This window comes from Scardinius erythrophthalmus, assembly GCF_964197995.2.
Source record: "Scardinius erythrophthalmus genome assembly, chromosome: 3".
Lineage (NCBI taxonomy): Eukaryota > Metazoa > Chordata > Actinopteri > Cypriniformes > Leuciscidae > Scardinius > Scardinius erythrophthalmus.
Genome location: NC_138223.1, coordinates 60,881,549 through 60,903,011, shown reverse-complemented (window position 1 = coordinate 60,903,011; position 21,463 = coordinate 60,881,549). Strand labels below are relative to the sequence as shown.

Genomic DNA, 21,463 nt, shown 5'->3' with positions numbered 1-21,463 from the left:
GAAAATATGAACACATCACACCAGTCCTCAGGTCTTTACACTGGCTCCCAGTTAGATTTAGGATTGATTTTAAAGTATTATTGCTGGTATATAAATCATTCAATGGCCTAGGACCTCAATACATTGCAGATATGCTCACTGAATATAAACCCAACAGATCACTCAGATCACTAGGATCATATCAGCTAGAAATACCAAGGGTTCACTCTAAGCATGGCGAGTCCGCTTTTAGCTATTATGCCAGCCGCAACTGGAACCAGCTTCCAGAGGAGATCAGATGTGCTCCTACTGTAGTCACATTCAAATCCAGACTCAAAACACTTCTGTTTAGCTATGCATTTACTGAATGAGCACTGTGCCAATGTTCGTCCGACTGTTTGTACTGTACTGTATTTTTTTATTTTTCTTAACTGTTTTTTTATTATTTTAATTTCTTTTATGTAAAGCACTTTGAATTGCCATTGTGTATGAAATGTGCTATATAAATAAACTTGCCTTGCCTTGCCTTGCCTTATGGAAAGTACCCCATGCCAATCTCTAGGTATGGTGAAGGCTATGTGATGATGTGGGGCTATTTTAATTCCAAAGGCCAAGGGAACTTTATCAGTATGCATAGTATCCTAAAAAAATAATTTAAAAAAATACTTAAAAATAAAAATCTGCCTGCCTCTATGGGAATTTAACATAGGGGTGTCCAAACTTATGCACCCTGTATTTTAAGGAAGAACATTTATTTATTTACGATACATTATTCATTCACAAAGAAAATTGGTGCCCTTAAAGGTTGGATTTTTCCTAATTTTTTAAATTAAGGCATTAAGTTCAATTTCCAAAAGATGATTTTTTATTCCTCTTTTTAGTCAACTTTAGCATGGGTGTCTAAACTTATGCATAGCACTGTATGTCCCCGGTGTGCTGAACCGTGTGGCCGACGAGCCGTCATGAGCTGTGCTCCCGGGACAATGGCGACTCCACCTCAAGTGATCCAGCTGAGCTGGCCTCGTTTCGAAGCCACACCGGCAGACCCTCCAGAAACCACCCACTGCCAGCGGCTTTACTCCTGACCGAGGCAACACTCGGCACGGACGCACTGGCACACAGCTGGCCCCGGGGCCTTCGCAAATATGCCTTTCCCCCCAGCGAGCCTGCTTGACCGGGTGTTGACTGTAGGGAGCAGGTGGTGTACACAGGGTGCTGGATGTGGGCAGCAGTAGGGATTCCTATTCGTCGGTCATCGACGTGATGTGTTTCAAACTTATGTTTGTTTGTTTGTTTGTTTAATACCATCTCTGCCTGCCATCTCTTCAGCTCCTGCTTCATTACAGATCTGAGTTGACGCCTCTTTCTCTGGATGGTGGTGTGTGTGTTTGATTTCCCATCTGTCAGTCTGTCAGTCAGTATGTCAATGATCGAGCCCGGGCCCGTACACACCGAGTTTGAGATCAGGATGATCGAAGACGTTTCTAAGAAAGAGTTCTCTGGAACTGATGCCGAGACACTCCACCACTTTAGGACCTGCTAGCTGACCGGCGCAGTCAACATCTTCCAAGCCCTGGGCCAAACGCCCAAGGACATCGCCAAGGTCAGGACACATGTGAATTAAGGCCTGTTCACAAGGACAATAACTATAATGATAACTATAACCATAAACTTTTAATAATTGCTCTTACTCTATGTGGTGGAAAACTATTTTCTAACACTGAATAAGAGACAAACATGGATCAATTGTCTTTAAAGATTATTTATTCCCTTGTAAGGAAAGGTCAGCAGTCGTACAGTCATTACACAGTGCCTGCAGAGTGACCACGAGTGGGGGGGGATCCTTCATTCTTTATATTGTTCCTCCACAAGGTTGTTTTCCCGAGGCTACATCAAGATACATCTTAGCCATAACTAACATATAGTTTAGATTTGTCTATCATACTTAATCATATTACACCCTTGAATGGAGACCCTCTGTCTCGTCATACATTCAGTCACATTAACTTTTGTCCGGTCATATACAAGGACATACACATACATATATTAATAAGAATATGTACCGACACCACATTAATCTAATTACCATCATATTTTTAAGATTCTATGAATGTAATATAAATGAATATAAGTGCAAACATAATATTGATTGATTGATTGATTGTTTATTTATTTAAAAGGGACAGTGCACATTAATGAACATAAGGACAATGTCCAAATGTAAATGAACCAGATTTAGCCGTACAGACTAATTTTCATCTGGAGTCCCTGGCAGGTTGTTATTATAAAAACTGTAAAAAACATTGCATACATACACATTAAAAACATAAACAGATTACATAGACACAGTCAACATCAAACAAGCACAAATAATGACACATAGAATATATCAAACTAGACATTAACATTAATAGTTAATTTTAATAGTTCATTACATTTCTTTTTACGCTCTATAAGAGAATAGTGAAGTCCATAGCACAACTATAACAATAATGACACAGAGGAACAATATCGTTGGAATCACTCTTGGAAAGATTTTTTTTTTTTTTTTTTTTTTGCAGCTGATCAACGATTAAACCTTTTGACAGCCAATCAGAATTGTAATCGACAGCCTACTGTAAAGAGCTCGAGCATTTCAATCAGAAGACAATGTAATAAATGTAAAAAAAACAGTGTACACTTAGACTAAACAGAATATCATCCACATTAAGTTATAGTTATAATTATCCTTACAGTTATTATAGTAATTGTTAACAGTTCAAGAAGTTCAGTCAAGTTTTTACAACACAGATTGTTTCAAAGCATCTTTACAGAGATAACAGGAAAATAACGCAACACAGATTGTTTCTGCTATCCAGCTTAAGTAAGTTCAGCGTTGATTCATTTCCAGTGTAAAAATCATTAATTATTAATTTAGGGCCCGTTTACACGACACTGTTTTCAACTGAAAATGTTTAATGTGTTCTGGTCGTTCATTTACACGACGATGGCGTTTTGGTGGCCTGAGAACGCAACCTTTGAGTGCAAGTGTTTTGAAAACGATACCGTCTAATCAGAACATTATCATCGACTGTAAGTTATGTAAGGGATAATGCCCGACGAGGTGTCCATTAACAGAAATTAATGGACACCTCGAAGGGCATTATCCCGCTTATACCATGGTCACTTACGAAAGAAAGAAATATTTAATCAATTAATAATACTTTAATGTGTTTAAGGTTCACACCTTGCCGTCGTCCATTAATACCTGATAATGGACACTAACCCTTACTTAATGGACACCCTGCAGCCAATCAGAATCGAGTATTCACCCAGACCATGGTATAATGGTAGTTATGATATAGTTCATCTTATCCCTTTCTTCTTCCTTATTCTTCTTCAAATTATTACACGTTGCACGTAAAACAAGTCAAAATCTTGCGATATAATACAAATAACACAAAATATGCATTTATCAAAAACATAATCACTCTTAATAATGTAAGGAAAAACATTACAAAATGATTAATGTAGTTAGGGCTCTAACAGGTCTAATGATAAACTGCAACTAGTTAAAAACACACACTCTCTCTCTAACTCAAGCACACTCAAACAGATGATGAGTTTTTAACTCTGAAATCTTTATTTTTGTCTTTATACAGATTAAAGTCTAGACAAGTATTGGTTCATTATAACCAATCACATAGGCTGTTTAGATTTCATTTTATAGTTTAAGATAGTATATAAAGCACTATTTTGGTGTATATTTTTGAGGAGATGAAACAGAGCCGATAGTAAAGTGAATCTAATAAAGGTTGTTGTGGTGATGGTGATGATCAGTTCACATCATTCAGAATCAGGTTCATGATTAGATTATTCACAAATGTACTTTTCTTAAACCGGTTTATCAGTTTACAATATGAATATTAAAGTAACTTTATTACTCTGTTTTTTATAGATGTGTTTATGATGTGTGCAGATTTCTAACTTCTAGTTGTTAATGAAAAACTTTAATTAATGGAATTTAGAAATAGGAATTCTATGTGTCCGTTGTGTGTCTGTTGTTTAATCTGAGACAGAGACACTGAGGAACCAGGAAAAGCCCCAAATCCAGCACAGAGGGGTTCAGTGAATGTGGTGTTGAGTGTGTGTAAGTGTGTGAGTGTGTGTGTGTCAGAGACGCTGTAGAATGACAGAGTGCCGGCCGACACGTCCACATACACTCCTGCTCTCTTAGAGGATGAAGAGGCGACAGGAATATCAGTGCCTTTATTATTGTGATGGACAGAGAATAGATCAGACTCCAGGATTTGTCTTTATATCCAAACACAGAGTCTTCACTTATTCCTCTCCTGATTCCTTTATATGACACTGATATACCAGCTTTATATCCGCTCCATTCAGCCATAACAAAGTCCTCTCTCCACACGGAACCTGAGGAATATACTTTAATATACTCTCTGGATGATCAGGATACGGCTGACGCTCTTCCATGTGCATGTTTATAAATCCACCTTGACATGTTCCTATTGACATTGCGAACTCTCCTTCACAATCCACACTATAAACACACAAACACACACTAATGTAGATACGCATCATGCACACACACTTTCAGTATGTCAGAATTCATACATGTTTACAAGACCCTGTGGTCCAAGTCTCAAGTCTTTGTTCTGTTTTTAGCAATTCTTATTTCAGCAAGCCAGGGTTCCAGACTGCGAGTGAATGGTCATGTACTACTCAGTTAAATTCACGCATGAATTTTCCTGCATTGAACTTGTTTTAGCGCCCGCCAAAGTGAATTTTTGTCCCGCCAAAGTCTTATTTGATCGGTGAGTAATGTAGATGAATGTACATGTTTAACTGAAAGAACGAGCAGAGAGAGAGCCGGTCACGCGCGCACACAGTCTCTCTCTTCGGAGCCAGTTGAAAGAGTAAACAAGACAATGTCTTCACCGTCTCCAAACTAGGCGCTGTCTTGCTCTCTCTCCATCGCACATATTAATCTAAATAAATCAACATGGTGGTAAAAGGTCGGAAGACCAAAGTTTCAATGGTAGCATTCGGAGATATTTTTTTCCTGAATTACCGCTGGTGTGAATTGTGCTAAATAAGTTTCCTTATCTTCTCTGAAAAGCGTTCCCCACATTCAGCTGACATAAAACAACACTTTAATTAAACGAAAAAACCTATCCAGTGATGAAATGTTTTCTCTTGGATGTCCGTGTCCTAACTGCTGGGATAATCACACAACGCGCACGACACATCCAATTCACGAACTAATGACTCCTAATTTTTCAGTAACACTTTACAATAAGGTTCTATTAATTACATAAATTACATAAAAAGTACAGTTTGCTTACTCAAGCTTAATCTTTAAAATAAATAAAACCACTTGTTTTTTTGAAAAGCTTATGACTACATTTTTCCACACGGTGCTATCAAGAATCGATAAGAGAATCGTCACAGAATCGGATCGATAATCAGAATCGTCAGTGGCATTATTATTGATAAAATCTTATCAATTCCCATCCCTATGTGAAGACAGTAAAATTATAATCAAACATTAAAGAACAAACATGTTTTTTAATAGTTTTTTTGAGAGTTAAAAGATTAAAACATTTTGCTAACATGAGGTCGTATTGTGTCACTGTCAGTCTTTTTACGTCAGTGCAAAACTAGGGTACGCAGATTAAGACCACTATTCATCAGCATGCATTGATTAATCCCATGGCATGTAGCAAAAAAAAAAAAAAAGGTGTGACCAAATCATTTGCTGGTGCGACCAACTGAGAAAGTTGGTAGCACCAGTGCAACCAGTGGAAAAATTAGTCTGGAGCCCTGCAAGCTATTGTAATCAACAGTGTATTTATTCAAAATGGTCATTAATATAATTTTTATATAGTTATTCATTCTTTTGGAATTTCCGTTTGAAGCAGAGGGGAACCGTCAGAGCGGGTCTAAACTACTGTAGAAATAATATACAAGATATAGGATTACATATTATTACATTTAAAATATTATTTTGAATAAAAAGTAATTAGTTAAAAAAAAAAAAAAAAAAAAAAAACATTTTGCGGAAATAAAACCGTGCAAATCGGTCTATTCAGTTTGTGTTGGAATGTCGAGGGTTAAATGAAAGACAGTCTCCCTATTGGAATCTTTCTCAAGGAAGAAAATCTCTCTCAACTAATGCTGGAAACTACAAGGAAACCCAGTTGGTACATTAATATTACTGGTTAAAATGAAAGTTTGTAGGTGGCGCTATTGAGGCGTTTTGAAATACCTGACTCTGAAACCTGTATTTGTTTGATGAGATGGTGTGTTGTAGGAGGTTTTCTGGCAATGTTATATGCATGTTTTGCTTTATGTTTTATATATAGGGATATTTTTTACCCTGGGGAGAAAATCTAGCCTGGGAAAAGCTTCTTGCCAAGGACGTGAGATGTGAGTGAGCAGTGCATGACTAAGGCTGAACTTACAGTCTCCTTTTAACAGCGTAACACTCAACATTTATCATGACAAAATACATTTACAGGAGAGCTCTGTAATGCTACACGTGTTTTTCTCCTTAAGGCATATTGCATCATTAGAATTCCTCATATGAAGATCAGTTTTGTTAATCTTAGGAATGTAAAAGATCATGCTGGAAAACGCTACCTCTCTGGAGGATGGCAGATCTCCACACTACTGTTAGTGACCCGTATTCCATACCAGCCTTTCCAGAACTGTGTATCCTTCCCACCGTGAGTGAAGTGGATAAACCGAACACCAGGGCCATAATCCTTAAAGACGTGGGTCATCTGGAATTAAGCAGAACACACACAGGGACACCGACGACTCTCTGACTGTGAGTCTGACTATAGAAGAAGAGCTCGACTGCATGTGTTACTCGACTCACCTGACACCACGGCTGCTTGTTCCACTGCTGAAAGTAAACTCTCTCAGGCTGAAAGGTTCTGATGGGCTTTTTCCTCTGATCGAGCAGCTCTACACAGATCTGATACTCACTCCCACAGTCATAGCGTGGGGCATACCTGCAGATAAGACATCAGATCAGTGTGCTTTCAGATGAGAACTGATTTAACACTGCTACTGTGTTCTTAAAGCGATAGTGAAACACATATAAAGGAGAGTTGTGTCTTCACTTACTCTCCCTCATGTCATTCCAAACCTGCATGAGCTTCTTTCTCCTGTGGAACAGAAGTTCTTTCACTTCTGTTTCACTTTCAGTCGATGGGTTCACACAACATTGGCCTCAATTGACTTTCATTGTATGGACAAAAAGCATTTTTCACAATATAGTATTTTATGTCCCGCAGGAGAAATAAAGTCATACAGGTTTGGAATGAATTAAGGGTGAATTAAGGATGAAAGATTTCATTTTTAAGTGAACCATCCCTTAAAGGGGACATATCATGCTAAATCCACTTTTTTAGCCCTTAAATGCATTTTGTTGTATATTTGGAGTGTTTAGAAGTACAGAAAAGATGAAATTATTCTCTTCAGGTGCTTCGTTGATATCTTTATATTCTGTTTTGGTCATATTTTTCAACCTGTTCAGATTTTTCTGTTATCTATGACGTTTTGTGAACTAATACGTCACAGTATTTGCAGCGGAACTGCCAAATAAGGACATTGACTTCCAGTTCAACACTTCGAGCAATCCGCCATTATTATTTCTCGCTGCAATTTTGTAGTCCAAGCTAAAGGATGCAGAAGTTACGAGAGGGTAAGTTAAAATGTTCGGTTGTTGGATGTAGTAACCCACACGCTTCATTACACCGTCTAATGTAGATGAACTGCCGCGCTTGTGGCGCATGTTTGACTAAAAGAACGAGCAGAGAGAGAGACCTGGTCGCGCGCACGCTCACTCTCTCTCTCTTCAGAGCCAGGCGAAAGTGTAAACAAGACATCACCGTCTCCAAACTAGACGCTATCTTGCTCTCTCTCCCTCGCACATATTAATCAAAATAAATCGACACGGTGGTAAAAGGTCGGAAGACCAAAGTTTCATGTGTAAATACAGTAGGCTACACACCATTGCGATACATCCATATGAAGACGTTGTTCTGCAGGTTCATCGTCTTCATTGACATTTTCATCTCGCTCCTGCTCCGACTCTGGCTCGAACATGTAAGGCTGGCTGGACAAGTCTTCCGTTGTTGACATTTTGTTAATAACGTGTGAATAAAAAGTTTCTGTGCCTCTAGATAATCCTATCTCTGATATCAAACTACAAAAATGGCCGAACGGGGTGGAGTTGAACCTCTGCATCCTGGAGAGGGGGCGGGGTATGACGTGTCTCAGTTGTATTTAAAGAGACCGCACCAAAACGAGTTGCTCTCAGACACACATCAGAAAAGGGGCAGAAAAGGGGCCTGTGGAGCTATAATAATGAGGAATTCAGACCCAAGCATTGCAGTTCCGCTTTATATAGACTACAAATGTATGATTTATATGTAAAAAGGAACAATTTAAAAGCATGATATGTCTCCTTTAAATGCCATTAAAATTCAGTTTCTGCCCTTTTTTTCTTGCATAAATTAAAATGTACACATATTCTTACAATAAAAGTACAAAATAATCTGCCAATAACAAAACAAAAATTGAAATATGAATGTCAAATGACTTTGGGTTCTCATGGTGCCAAACACAATTCCAGCATAAGGCACATTTGAAGCAGATACTTTATTTTATATATATTATATTATATCGGATATGTTCCCCAATATCCTGCAGCCCAGTACAGTTTGAAAGCACCAGCTAAGATGCTGTAGCATAAACTGGAGTTTCAGTGAACGCTCACCAGTCTGATATTTTGATATGAGGTTGCAGAAGATCCATGAAAGCATCACTGTAGCCTCTTTCCTTCAAATCAATCAGCTGTTGCTTCAAGCATTCCCTGAGGACAAAGTTTACGAGTGATTCATGTGTGGATCGGCTTGATTGTCTTATTTTAGCATTTCTTGAAGGATCTAAAATATCAAACATACCTGAAAGATGTTACAAAACATTTGGTGACCGTGTCGTCTGGATGACGTCTGTTTTCTAGCGCCCAGCCGTCACCCCCATTCTTAATCTCCCATCCTTGAAGTCCATCTAAAAACATCATCAGAAAGAGACATTACCTGAAGCAAACATTCTTTACACTCTTAATGTAGGTTAATTATGCTAATTATGTGAATCACCTTCAGCTCTGGGGTTTTTCAGCAAGTTGGACCTACAGGTGGAAACACAGAAGTTTCATATTCTGACGATAATACAGTAAACCAACTGAAACACAAATACTCTCACAATCGGCTGTTATTTTCGTTTGTGATGTTTTGTTTCATGAAATGCCTAAATATATCCTCTATCTGTATTGTGCATAAGAAATGAATGAATGTTTTTCAGTAAAGTCTGACGAGGTGAGATCTTTATTCAAGGTGCACTGGCCAGTATCATAAAGCGGTTATGAGGAATCTGGGTGATTATTTGACAAAGCTTTTAAATTTGATAAGCAAATAAATGCTGTTGTCAAGATGTCAAGATGAAAGAGTTTTCTTTCATTAATGATCTAGAGAAAGTCAGTCATGCCTTCATCTTTTCACGGCTTGACTACTGTAACTCTCTTCATATAGGAGTTATCCAGACAGCAGGGTAGGGTTTTACCTTAAATCTGTGTTTATTTTTATGCATGCTATTGTTGTATTATTGAACTGATTTAATAACTAATGATTTTTACAAGCTGCACAATGACATAATTGACAATGCATAATTTTCCTGTTACCACTGTAAAGCTGTAACACTGATTAATAATAATAATAATAAATTGTATTTGTATTGCAGTTTACACGTGAAGAACACATCTCAAAGTGCTACAGGTGCACAGGTAAAAACAATAAACATAAAAACAGTCAAAATAGTAAGAAACAGAATTATATTAAGAAAATGCAATACAAAATAAGTAAGTCTTTAAATTATTTTTAAAAACCTCTATAGATTGTGGCGCCCTTAGATGGTTGGGGAGGGTATTCCACAGTCGAGGCGCAGCCACCTGGAAGGCCCTATCTCCCATAGTGCGGAGTTTGGACTTGGGGACCTGGAGTTGGTGGCTGTCAGAGGAACGGAGATGTCGGGTTGGGTTTTGCCTATTGATTAGTTCTTGGAGGTACACTGGTGCGCTGCTGTTGACACACTGATAGGTCAGGAGACAGATCTTATACTCAATCCTGAACCTAACAGGAAGCCAGTGAAGTTTATGGAGGATTGGTGTGATGTGCTCAGATTTGCGTACCCCCATCAGGACCCTGGCAGCGCAGTTCTGAATGTACTGCAATCTCTGCAGGCTCCTGCCAGGGATCCCGATGAGGAGTGCATTGCAGTAGTCGAGCCTGGAGGAGACAAAGGCATGAACCAGCCTCTCTGCATCGGGAAGGGAGAGGGAGGGGCGGAGTTTAGAGATGTTCCGGAGGTGAAAGAATGCAGTCTTACAGGTAAATTGGATGTGGGTGTTAAATGATAGGTGGGGGTCAAATCGAACCCCCAGGTTTGTTATAGAGGATGTGAGAGAAATGTCATGGCCAGCAAATGAATAAACGGTCAAAGGGGAGGATCGGAGTTGGTGTGGGGTCCCAATGAGGAGACCCTCAGTTTTGGGGCTGTTTAGCTGAAGGAAGTTGTTATTCATCCATGCCTTTGTCTCCTCCAAGCAGGCAGTTAAAGTGGGGAGTGATGATGTGGAGGATGTGGGGATGTGGGGTCCAACCTGACATAGAGCTGAGTATCATCGGCATAGCAGTGGAAAGCAACTCCATGCCTGCTGATGATGTGGCCCAGGGGGAGCATATAAATGGAGAAAAGTGTGGGGCTGAGGACCGAACCCTGAGGCACTCCACATGTGACTGTGTGGGGCCTCGACCTGGCTCCCCCCAGGGCCACATACTCAACTCTATCAGTCAGGTAGGACTGAAACCACTGAAATGCTGTGTGTGAAATGCCGATGAAGTGTTGCAAACGGTGAAGGAGGATGGCGTGATCAACAGTGTCGAAGGCGGCTGAGAGGTCCAAGAGCAGGAGGAGGGATGGAGAGCCCTGATCAGCAGCCACAAGCAGATCGTTTGTGACCCTGACCAGGGCTGTCTCTGTACTATGGGCGGAGCGGAAACCAGACTGGAATTTTTCATAGAGACTGTGTGAGTGAAGGTGGGTGTGAATTTGGGTGACAATGACTTTTTCAATGACTTTGGAGAGAAATGGGAGATTAGAAATAGGCCGGTAATTTGATAAAACATCAGGATCGTGGGAGGGTTTCTTAAGCCGAGGGTTGATAAGTGCAGTTTTCAGAGATATTGGAAGATGGCCTGATTGCAGGGAAGAGTTTATAATGGTGGTGATGAGAGGGCTTAAGAAAGTCATATTTGATTTGATCAGAACAGTGGGAAGGGGGTCCAGTGAACACGTTGAGGGTCTCATGCTGTGTATAAGAGTCTCAACCTGTCTGTGTGTGGGGAGAATGAAATGAGAGAAAGTTGGTGTTGAGGTTGGGGGGATGGAAGGAATGATATTGCTGGGTGTTAGGTTAGAACGGATGGTAGATATTTTTGTGGTGAAAGAATCAAGGAATTTATTGCACTGGTCATCGGTACTGTTATTTTGCCTCAGGATTGGTGGACTGAGAAGATGATTTATTGTTTTAAAGAGCTGTTTTGAATTTCCTGGATTATTGTTAATGATGTTGGAATAGTATTGTGACCGTGCCTGACTGAGTAATTTGGAATATGATCTTTGGTGCTCTCTATAAGCAGTTTTATGGACATTCAGCCCAGAGGCAACGTAGCGCCTCTCAAGGACCCTCCCAGCCGCCTTCTGTCTACGCAGCGCACCAGTGTACCACGGGGCAGAGCGTGTAAAGGTTACAGTCCCGTGTCTTGAGGGGCGCATGGGCATCAAGTATCTCTTGCAGTCCGGTATTGTAATGATCGACAAGTGCGTCAGGAGAAGAGTGATGAACGGATATGGCCAGGTTTTGTAGGTCGTAAGACAGGTGTTCAGGGTTAATGTCTTTTGTTTTATGAAAGCAGATTTTGTGTTTAGGCTTACTGAGTGAAGTCAGGAATGAAAAGTCTAATGATATGGCATTATGATCAGATATGCCTAAGTCATGTACATGAACATTGTTAACAGGAAAATTTGTTATAATGAGGTCCAGTGTGTGCCCTTTTGTATGGGTAGGGACTGTCACGAGTTGTCTGAGATTGAGTGTATCAAGAAGTTGTAACAATTCTGTAGTATATTGGCTAGTGGGAGAGTTAACATGGATATGAAAGTCTCCAAGAATTGCCACATTGTTTGATGTGGTGCACACTGACAAGAGTAGCTCAGTTAATTCTGAGATGAAATGTGGGTGTGGTTTAGGTGGCCGGTATATGAGGATGGTTGTAAGTGGGATGGGTTTTTCACACGAAAAAGCCAAGCATTCAAAAGATGACAGCTTTGGCAATGTCACAGAGGACAGGTGCAGATCAGAGCAATGAATAACCGCCAAACCCCCTCCACGTCCATTTCCTCTGGCTTTTTCCAGATATGAATAGCCAGGGGGGCACGCTTCATTAAGTGCAGAATACACTTCTGGTTTGTGCCAGGTCTCAGTGAGGCACATAAAATCAAGTTTCTGATCAAATATATAGTTGTGGATAAAGGATGCCTTGTTGGTAAGTGATTGACAGTTTAACAGTTCCATTTTAATCATTGAAGATGGAGTCCACTTTACCAGAGAGCGCAGCACAGTATGGTCCACTCCGCGTTTCCCCAGGCGCGCAGTGCGTGGTTCCTCCAGCAGGGGGCCTGGGTGTGGTCGGTTGTAGCTTTTTAGACCTGAACCATGAGCGCTCTGATGACGCACTCGATGACGTCATTGGTGTGCGCCGCTGGCAGCTGTCCACAGGCTTGGAATAGAGCTTTCGGTCCTGCTCTCGGAGTAAACAAAACGCCGCCGCGACCCCCTATGAATGTAGCGGGGTCGGCGAAGAATGCCCAATTGCTTGAGAGCAAAGATGTTTGATGGGGCGAGGCGAGTGTTAAGTTCCAAGAGTTGGTTCGGCAGGTACCGGAGCATAGTGGATGGAAGAATCGCTGTGATGCTACAGTTAGCAGCTGTCCATGAATCCGGCAAACGTGGATGAATGATGACTAACGTTATGCACACCAGGACAAGTGGCAGTGCCCGTAGTAACCCAGGGGACAAGTGTGGCATACGTTGGAGGTGAGCCCATGCGGACTGTAGAAGATTTGGTTACAGGACAGTATCTGGTGGCAACAGCCGGTTAACCTAGCCACAGACCAGAGCAGCTCGATCCAGATCGCTCACCACTCCAGCAGTAAGGGCAGCTCCAGGTAAAGAGTGTCCGAGCCTAGATGTTTTAATATCCAAACAAAGCTGGACAGAGGGCTCAGTATCTGTTATCAGTAAAACAGATCCACAGAATAATCATAGCAGTTTTAGCAGGCTGAGAAGCGGCGGACATACGACGCCAGCGTCCTCTCAGTCATTAGATTAAGAGGTGTGTTTAAGAGGTTTTGTATTTTCTGTCTTACATTAATTAATGTTTTACATTTCAATTTAAGTTTTAAAGTTAATTTTCAAAAAGTAAAAAAAAGTCATTTTCCTTTTGTTTACAGATCAGAGGGGAAATAAAAGAACTCATCTCTCTGTGTGCATTCAACGTGTTTTTGACTCCCATAGTTAAATTACCCACTACATGTTTATACTCACCTGGGGTCAGAGGTCACTGCTCCATTACTGAAATTAGGAGGACGAGTCAAGGATTGATCACTATGCAGAGACACAGTCGGGTTCTGCTTCATTAATGGGGTCAGAGGTCACTGCTTCATTACTGGGGTCAGAGGTCACTGCTTCATCACTGGGGTCAGAGGTCACTGCTTCATCACTGGGGTCAGAGGTCACTGCTTCATCACTGGGGTCAGAGGTCACTGCTTCATCACTGGGGTCAGAGGTCACTTCTTCATCACTGGGGTCAGAGGTCACTGCTTCATTACTGGGGTCAGAGGTCACTGCTTCATCACTGGGGTCAGAGGTCACTGCTTCATTACTGGGGTCAGAGGTCACTGCTTCATCACTGGGGTCAGAGGTCACTGCTTCATCACTGAAATCAGGAGTCGTCATCAAGGATTGATCACTTTTCAGAGACACAGAGTCGGGTTTTGCAGATGCTCCTCCTTTCCCCATTATTAGAAACTGACTTTAGGCCTGCATATGGAAACAGTGGACAAATCATACATTAAACCAAGACACTTTCAGTAGACAAAAATTTCATAAAACAGTTTTGAAAGGTATGTGCGATCTATGACCATTACACACTGTATGCCATTATAAAGACTGTGTGTCTGTCCCCCACAGCCTCGTTTTCATCCACGTACAATACAGTATGGTGTGTCTGACCAGACAAGGGTCAGAAGATGCGTCGCGTCTGAACGCGTTGTTGTCTTTGGAGCTCTATCGATTTGATTTATAATTCTTGATTTTACTCTTTAAACTTACTTACAACAAACATTTTCTACTTTTCCTCACTGAGAAGCACTACTGCTCAAACCTCATAGTTACAACGCGGACTGTTGAGCAGACGCGTCTCAAGCCTGTTAGTGATTCTACGCTGGATACTCTTATAGGTTACTCCCGGGGATCACGGCTGAACGCGTCTTCTCAACACTCACTTACAAACATTTTTCACCTATCGTGCGTCTACTCTACACCCGTACCACTTAAAAGACGGATTATATCTAAGACGCTTGTCAGAAATTAGTATTAATTGATAGCATCACTGGTAGTGTCGTTGCTAACTTACTGTCCATCTGTTAAAATGGCGAATATATCAGATGCAAGTAGTCTACCTTTTGGTGCAGGTGAGGACAAATTTGAGCTGCACGCGGTACAGTCTGAGCTGGAAGCTGTTGAGAAACAGATCCACGACCTTTTAGTGAGACAGGCCGAGCTGAGAGACCGGCGTTTGGCTCTTGAAACATCACGCGCCGATGCTCACAAACCAGAGATTAATGTTACTAACCCGCTGACTCCGACCTCGTCTACTCCGTGCGTTACTCGGCATCGGTCCCGAGCGCCAAGGTCGCGATCAGCCATGGTCTCGTTCACTCCGGCTCCAACACGCCACCACGAAGCCTGGATATTTCCGCAGCGGAAGACGCGAGTCAGGTCTAGACCAAGACCCTCTCCGACCCTCCCGGTTTTCGAGTTATCCACACAAAACCGCTTCTCCCCTCTTCGCGAAACAGAACGCGATGCTGTGATCATCGGTGATTCCATTGTTCGGCACGTCCATGCTACATCAGGTAAAAATAAGGTGCACAGTCACTGCTTTCCTGGTGCTCGTGTTTCTGAAATCGCTGCTCGCGTTCCCGAGATTCTGAACGATAACGAGCGCGTCGGAACTTTGGTATTGCACGCGGGAGTGAACGACATCAGGCTGCGCCAGACGGAAGTTCTGAAGAAAGACTTCAGGAATCTGATCGATACGGTACGCAGCACATCGCCTGATATAACGATCATTGTGTCAGGACCGCTTCCCACGTACCGTCTAGGACATGACAAGTTTAGTAGATTATTCGCGCTAAATGAATGGTTAACGTCATGGTGCAATGAGCAGAAACTGCTCTGTGTAAATAATTGGAATCTGTTTTGGGAGCGTCCTAGGCTATACCGTGCTGATGGCTTACACCCAAACAGATTCGGATCGGATCTTCTGTCAGATAACATCTCCAAAATGTTAAATACCTTTTGACTAGTAACCAAAAGTCCAAATCATAGTCTCTGCTGCACCAAATTAACTGATATAAATACTAGTGTAGAACATTGCATAGAAACTGTGTCTATTCCTCGTTTAGTGCGATCAAATAATAAATCTACTGCAGGATCTAGGAAAAATCTAATTGTTATTAAAACAGAAAATGTTGCTATTAGTAATCAAAAACAATTTCTAAAGCTAGGTCTTTTAAACATTAGATCACTCACACCTAAGGCAGTTATTGTAAATGAAATAGTCACAGATAATAGCATAGATGTACTTTGCCTTACTGAAACCTGGCTTAAACCAAATGATTATTTCGGTCTAAATGAGTCTACTCCATCAGGATACTCCTATAAGCACGAGCCCCGTCTGATTGGTCGTGGCGGCGGTATTGCAACTATCTATAGAGATATTCTCAATGTTACTCAGAAAACGGGTTATAAGTTTATTTCATTTGAAGTACTTGTACTAAATGTTACGCTCTTAGATGATAGAAAAACATCCCTATTATCTTTAGCCTTGGCTACCGTATATAGACCACCAGGGCCTTACGCTGATTTCCTAAAAGAATTTTCAAATTTTCTCTACGATCTATTGGTCAATGTCGATAAAATATTAATTGTTGGAGATTTTAACATACACGTAGATAATCAAAATGATACGTTAGGGGCTGCGTTTATAGACTTATTAAACTCCTTTGGGGTCAAGCAAAACGTTACCGGACCAACTCATCGTTTTAATCATACAATCGATTTAATTATATCACATGGAACCGATCCAACCGATATAGATATCATTCTGCAAAGTGATGATGTAACTGACCATTACATGGTAACTTGCATATTACGTACCCCGGTAATATATCATGCTGCGCCGCGTTATCGATTAGGCAGAACAATCCTTCCATCCACCATAGATAATTTTTCAAATTGCTTATCGGATCTGTCTCAGCTGCTGCCTGAACCTAAACAAACAGATGAACTAGACGAACTAACCAGCACTATGAGCACCGTTCTCTCTGGAAAATGGGATATTGTTGCACCTATGAGACTAAAAAAGGTCAGAGAGAAAATTAAAGCACCATGGTACAACAATACTACTCGTGTTCTAAAGAGAGAAACCCGTAATTTAGAGCGTAAATGGAAACAAACTAATTTAGAGGTTTTTAGAATCGCTTGGAAAGACAGTACGTCACGCTATAAAAAGGCCCTAAAAGCGGCCAGGGCTGAGCATCTCCGCAAACTAATAGAAAACAACCAAAACAATCCTAGGTTCTTATTTAACACCGTGGCTAGACTAACAAATAAACAAGCGTCACCTGAACAAAATATTCCGTTACAGTTCAGTAGTAATGATTTCATGAATTTTTTCACTGAGAAAATAGAAAACATCAGATCCACAATTGTAAACGTTCAACCTTCAATCGCGCCTTATAATTCAGCCTCGATTATCACCCCGCAAGAACAATTACAGTGCTTTACAACTATAGAACAAAAAGAGTTAAATAAATTTATCATTTCCTCTAAAACAACAAAATGTTTATTAGATCCCATACCAACTAAACTATTGAAAGAAGTGTTACCTATAGTGGAAGAGCCTCTCCTCAATATTATTAACTCGTCTTTATCTTTAGGTCATGTTCCAAGAACATTTAAATTGGCAGTTATAAAACCTCTCATTAAGAAACCACAATTAGACCCAAATAACCTAGCAAATTATAGACCCATTTCAAATCTTCCTTTTATGTCCAAAATATTAGAAAAAGTTGTGTCTGCTCAACTGGGCTCTTTCTTGCAAGAAAATGACACCTATGAAAAGTTTCAGTCTGGGTTCAGGCCGCATCATAGCACTGAAACTGCGCTCGTTAAAATCACAAATGATTTACTTTTAGCTTCTGACCAAGGCTGTATCTCAATACTAGTTTTACTTGATCTTAGTGCTGCGTTCGATACTATAGATCACACAATACTCTTAGATCGGCTACAAAACTATACCGGTGTTCAAGGACAAGCATTAAGCTGGTTCAGATCATACCTATCTGACCGCTACCATTTTGTCTATTTAAACGGAGAAAAATCGATCATAACTCCAGTAAACTATGGAGTGCCGCAAGGATCTGTGTTAGGCCCTCTATTATTCTCAATATATATGCTGCCACTTGGAAATATTATAAGGAAACATGGAATTAGTTTCCATTGTCATGCTGATGACACTCAACTATATATTTCATCACGGCCGGATGAAAACGCTAAATTATCCAAATTGACAGAGTGTGTTAAAGATATAAAAGATTGGATGACGCACAATTTTCTTTTATTAAATCCAGATAAGACAGAGGTAATACTTATCGGTTCAAAAAACCGCCCACAAAACCTCTTACAATACAACTTTAACATAGTAGGGTGTCCTGTTACTTTATCCTCTACAGTAAAAGACCTGGGTGTTATATTAGATTGTAACTTGTCTTTTGAAAATCATATTTCATATGTTACAAAAACAGCATTTTTTCACCTTAGAAATATTGCTAAATTACGTAACATGCTATCTGTTTCTGATGCAGAAAAGCTAGTTCATGCATTCATGACCTCGAGACTAGATTACTGTAATGCTTTATTAGCTGGTTGTCCTGCATCCTCAATAAACAAGCTACAGTTAGTCCAAAATGCCGCCGCTAGAGTTCTTACTAGATCAAGAAAGTTTGACCATATAACACCAATTTTATCATCACTACATTGGTTACCTATAAAGTTCCGTATTAATTACAAGGTATTGCTACTGACTTATAAAGCCCTAAACGGCTTAGCTCCAGTTTATTTAACGGATCTTCTATCGCCCTATAATCCATCGCGCTCTTTAAGATCACTAAATTTGAGGCTTCTGATCATACCTAGGATATCCAGATCCACCAAAGGAGGGAGAGCATTTTCACATTTAGCTCCAAAACTCTGGAATAGTCTTCCTGATACTGTTCGTTGCTCAGACTCGCTCTCCCAGTTTAAAACTAGATTAAAGACGCATCTCTTCAGCCAGGCATTCATATAATACTTTTAATCTTACAGTTAAATCCGGTCTCTAGTTCATAAACGCCAGAGGAGAACTGGCCCCCGACTGAGCCTGGGTTCTCCCAAGGTTTTTTTTCTCCATTAGGTCACCTGATGGAGTTTTTCGGTTCCTTGCCACTGTTGCCTTTGGCTTGCTCAGTTGGGGATGCTTAAATTGATTAATCGATTCACCAGTGCTATTGATCTGCATTACCAAACGTGGATGTTTTAGACCAGAAACAAACACTGATGTACTATTTTATTTAATACTGTGAAGCTGCTTTGATACAATCTGTATTGTGAAAAGCGCTATATAAATAAAGTTGACTTGACTTGACTTGACAAGGGTCTATATCAACCATCTGTCATATAAAACACACAGCTGCAAATGTAGAGAAAACATGTGCATTCCCGTTCACATTAACCACCCCCTGGCATGAATGTAAATCAGTGGATAACATCAAGTCCCGACTTGATCAAGCCCCCCTTGAAGGACTTGATTGGTTGAAGACTTGGACTCGACTGGGCTCAAACCCAACACTCTCTCTCTCGACTTGCTCTGGTATGATCAGGGGTCGCCACAGCGGAATATTCTGCCCAGATGTGAACCTCTGAGATGAAGTGGATCAGTGATTGAGTCTCCATTACCCACCGTCAGTGTCTCACTGATGCTCTCGAGTCTCACTGAACACTGAACTTCAACAGCAGGAGGAAGAGCCTGAATCTCTCTCTGTTCAGAAGCTTCATGTGTTTCTGCTGCTGTAGAGAGACTCACTGACATCTTCTCTGTGCCAGAGCTCATATCACACTGACTGATCAGCACATCTGATCAATAACTCTCTGAACACTTCCACATCCAGCCGGTTACACTTTGGTTATACCATGGTCTGGGTGAATACTCGATTCTGATTGGCTGCAGGGTGTCCATTAAAAAGTGATAATGTACACCTAGGAACTGATGACAGTTTTAAATGAAGCGCTGGTTCAAACTCACTGATCAACTGCTGCGGTCGGCTCACTGTGGCCACGTTGCTTGGCAACGCCTGTATACTATTAAATAGTGTGCTCGACTTAATAAATAAAAACCCTCACGATTTTTACTCTAAAACACATTAAAGTATTATTAATTGATTAAATATGTCTTTCTTTCGTAAGTGACCATGGTATAAGCGGGTTAATGCCCTTCGAGGTGTCCATTATCAGGTATTAATGGACTTCGGCGGAGGCAACTGTACACCTCGCCGTCGTCCATTAAAACCTGATAATGGACACCTCGAAGGGCATTAACCCTTACATAATGATTAAAAGAACTGATAAATCAAATTTTCCTTGAGCTTTTGACATTTGAGAGGTCATGTTATGTGGGAGTGTTCTACATATGGCATAGTATTGCCACCATAAAAAAACAACAACAACCAATGTCCCACTCAATAGTGCTAAATATCAATAAAAATTTAAAAAGGAGAAAAGTGCCTGGCAGGTGTGCAATGATAAATTGTTCTAATAGTGGGCAAAGGGTTGTCCTATTTCTCGAGGGAAAAGAAAGTGCAGAGCTGAAAACACCAAAGTGACTGAAGGATTGCCGTAAAGCAGTATCTCTGGCTGTGCGATGTGTGTGACGTCATTGACACTTTAAAAGACTTTGTAAAGCAAATAAGTGACTATTAGTGAAAAATCTAACACCCAGCAATGTGTAATTTCTTTGCATCTCCTTTCAAATACAACATTCAAATTACTAGACAAAAAATTATACCCTGAGAAAAGTGGATTTTTATTAGTATAGCGCCATAGACCTCCATTCATTCTGCACTCGCCCTGTGAGCGCCCTCATGTGGAGCCAGAGTGGAACTGCAACCAGTTCAGAAGCCGGAAGTTTACTGGGAGGGGAAGTTCTCCCCTTATTAGACATTCTCTGGTGTTTCTCACTGTTCTGGCCTCTGTGTTTTGTGTAATAATGACGTACAGTTTGAGCACATTAATAAAAACGGTCAAAGCCATTAGATAAATCAGCTTATAAATGCTTGTTGGGTCATTAATGGCTCAAGTGAAAACATTCACGGTGCAGTTTTGGTCAGTTAACCCTTCCTTGAGCCCTTAACTTTAAAATGATGATTTATAAAAGTCTAGGGAAGGGTTAACTGACCAAAACTGTACTGTGAAACATTTCCAAATCACAATAGTGCATCTGAGCCACATACGACCCGACAAGATGACCAGTTTTTATACTTATAATCTAACGCAAACTAACTTCGCAGATCGACGCATGGCCTACAGACGCGCGCCCGTGTTTTAGTTAATGTTTACATTTCCTCGTTTTTAGATTTCCTTCAGATTGTAACGTATCCGTTAATGAACACAAATAGAATTAAAACCGAGAACGCTCAATATCATTATGATCCTGAAGATGAATTTGTCCAGCTTTATCCACTTTTACATGCGTGTCAACTATAATAGGCTACTCCTTATCTCTGAAAATCAAGGTTGATATGATAAAACATTGTACAATAATATGACATGATAACAGAAACTGATAAATGAACTTACCGTGAAAGCTGATATTTTTTGAGATTTTAAGTCTTCAAAATGCGCACTTTCCTTTCGAGCTTACTTTCGATTTCGCCACAGAAACAGTGAAGACTGCGCATGCGCAGAAGACCT

General features: G+C 40.5%; 1 protein-coding gene across 1 annotated transcript; it reads right to left on the bottom strand.

Annotated features, from left to right (window-relative positions):
• Positions 1-2,132: 2,132 nt before the first annotated feature.
• Positions 2,133-21,454, bottom strand: LOC308688815 (uncharacterized protein). Its single transcript, XM_081362213.1, has 9 exons — positions 21,350-21,454; positions 13,718-14,212; positions 9,153-9,184; positions 8,958-9,063; positions 8,771-8,866; positions 6,863-6,998; positions 6,622-6,764; positions 4,473-4,519; positions 2,133-4,392 (listed from the first exon to the last, which is right to left on the bottom strand). Exons 2-9 carry the CDS (start codon positions 13,807-13,809, stop codon positions 3,998-4,000), a joined length of 1,047 nt encoding a protein of 348 aa, XP_081218339.1. The 5' UTR covers positions 13,810-14,212; positions 21,350-21,454; the 3' UTR covers positions 2,133-3,997.
• Between the last annotated feature and the right edge of the window lie 9 nt (positions 21,455-21,463).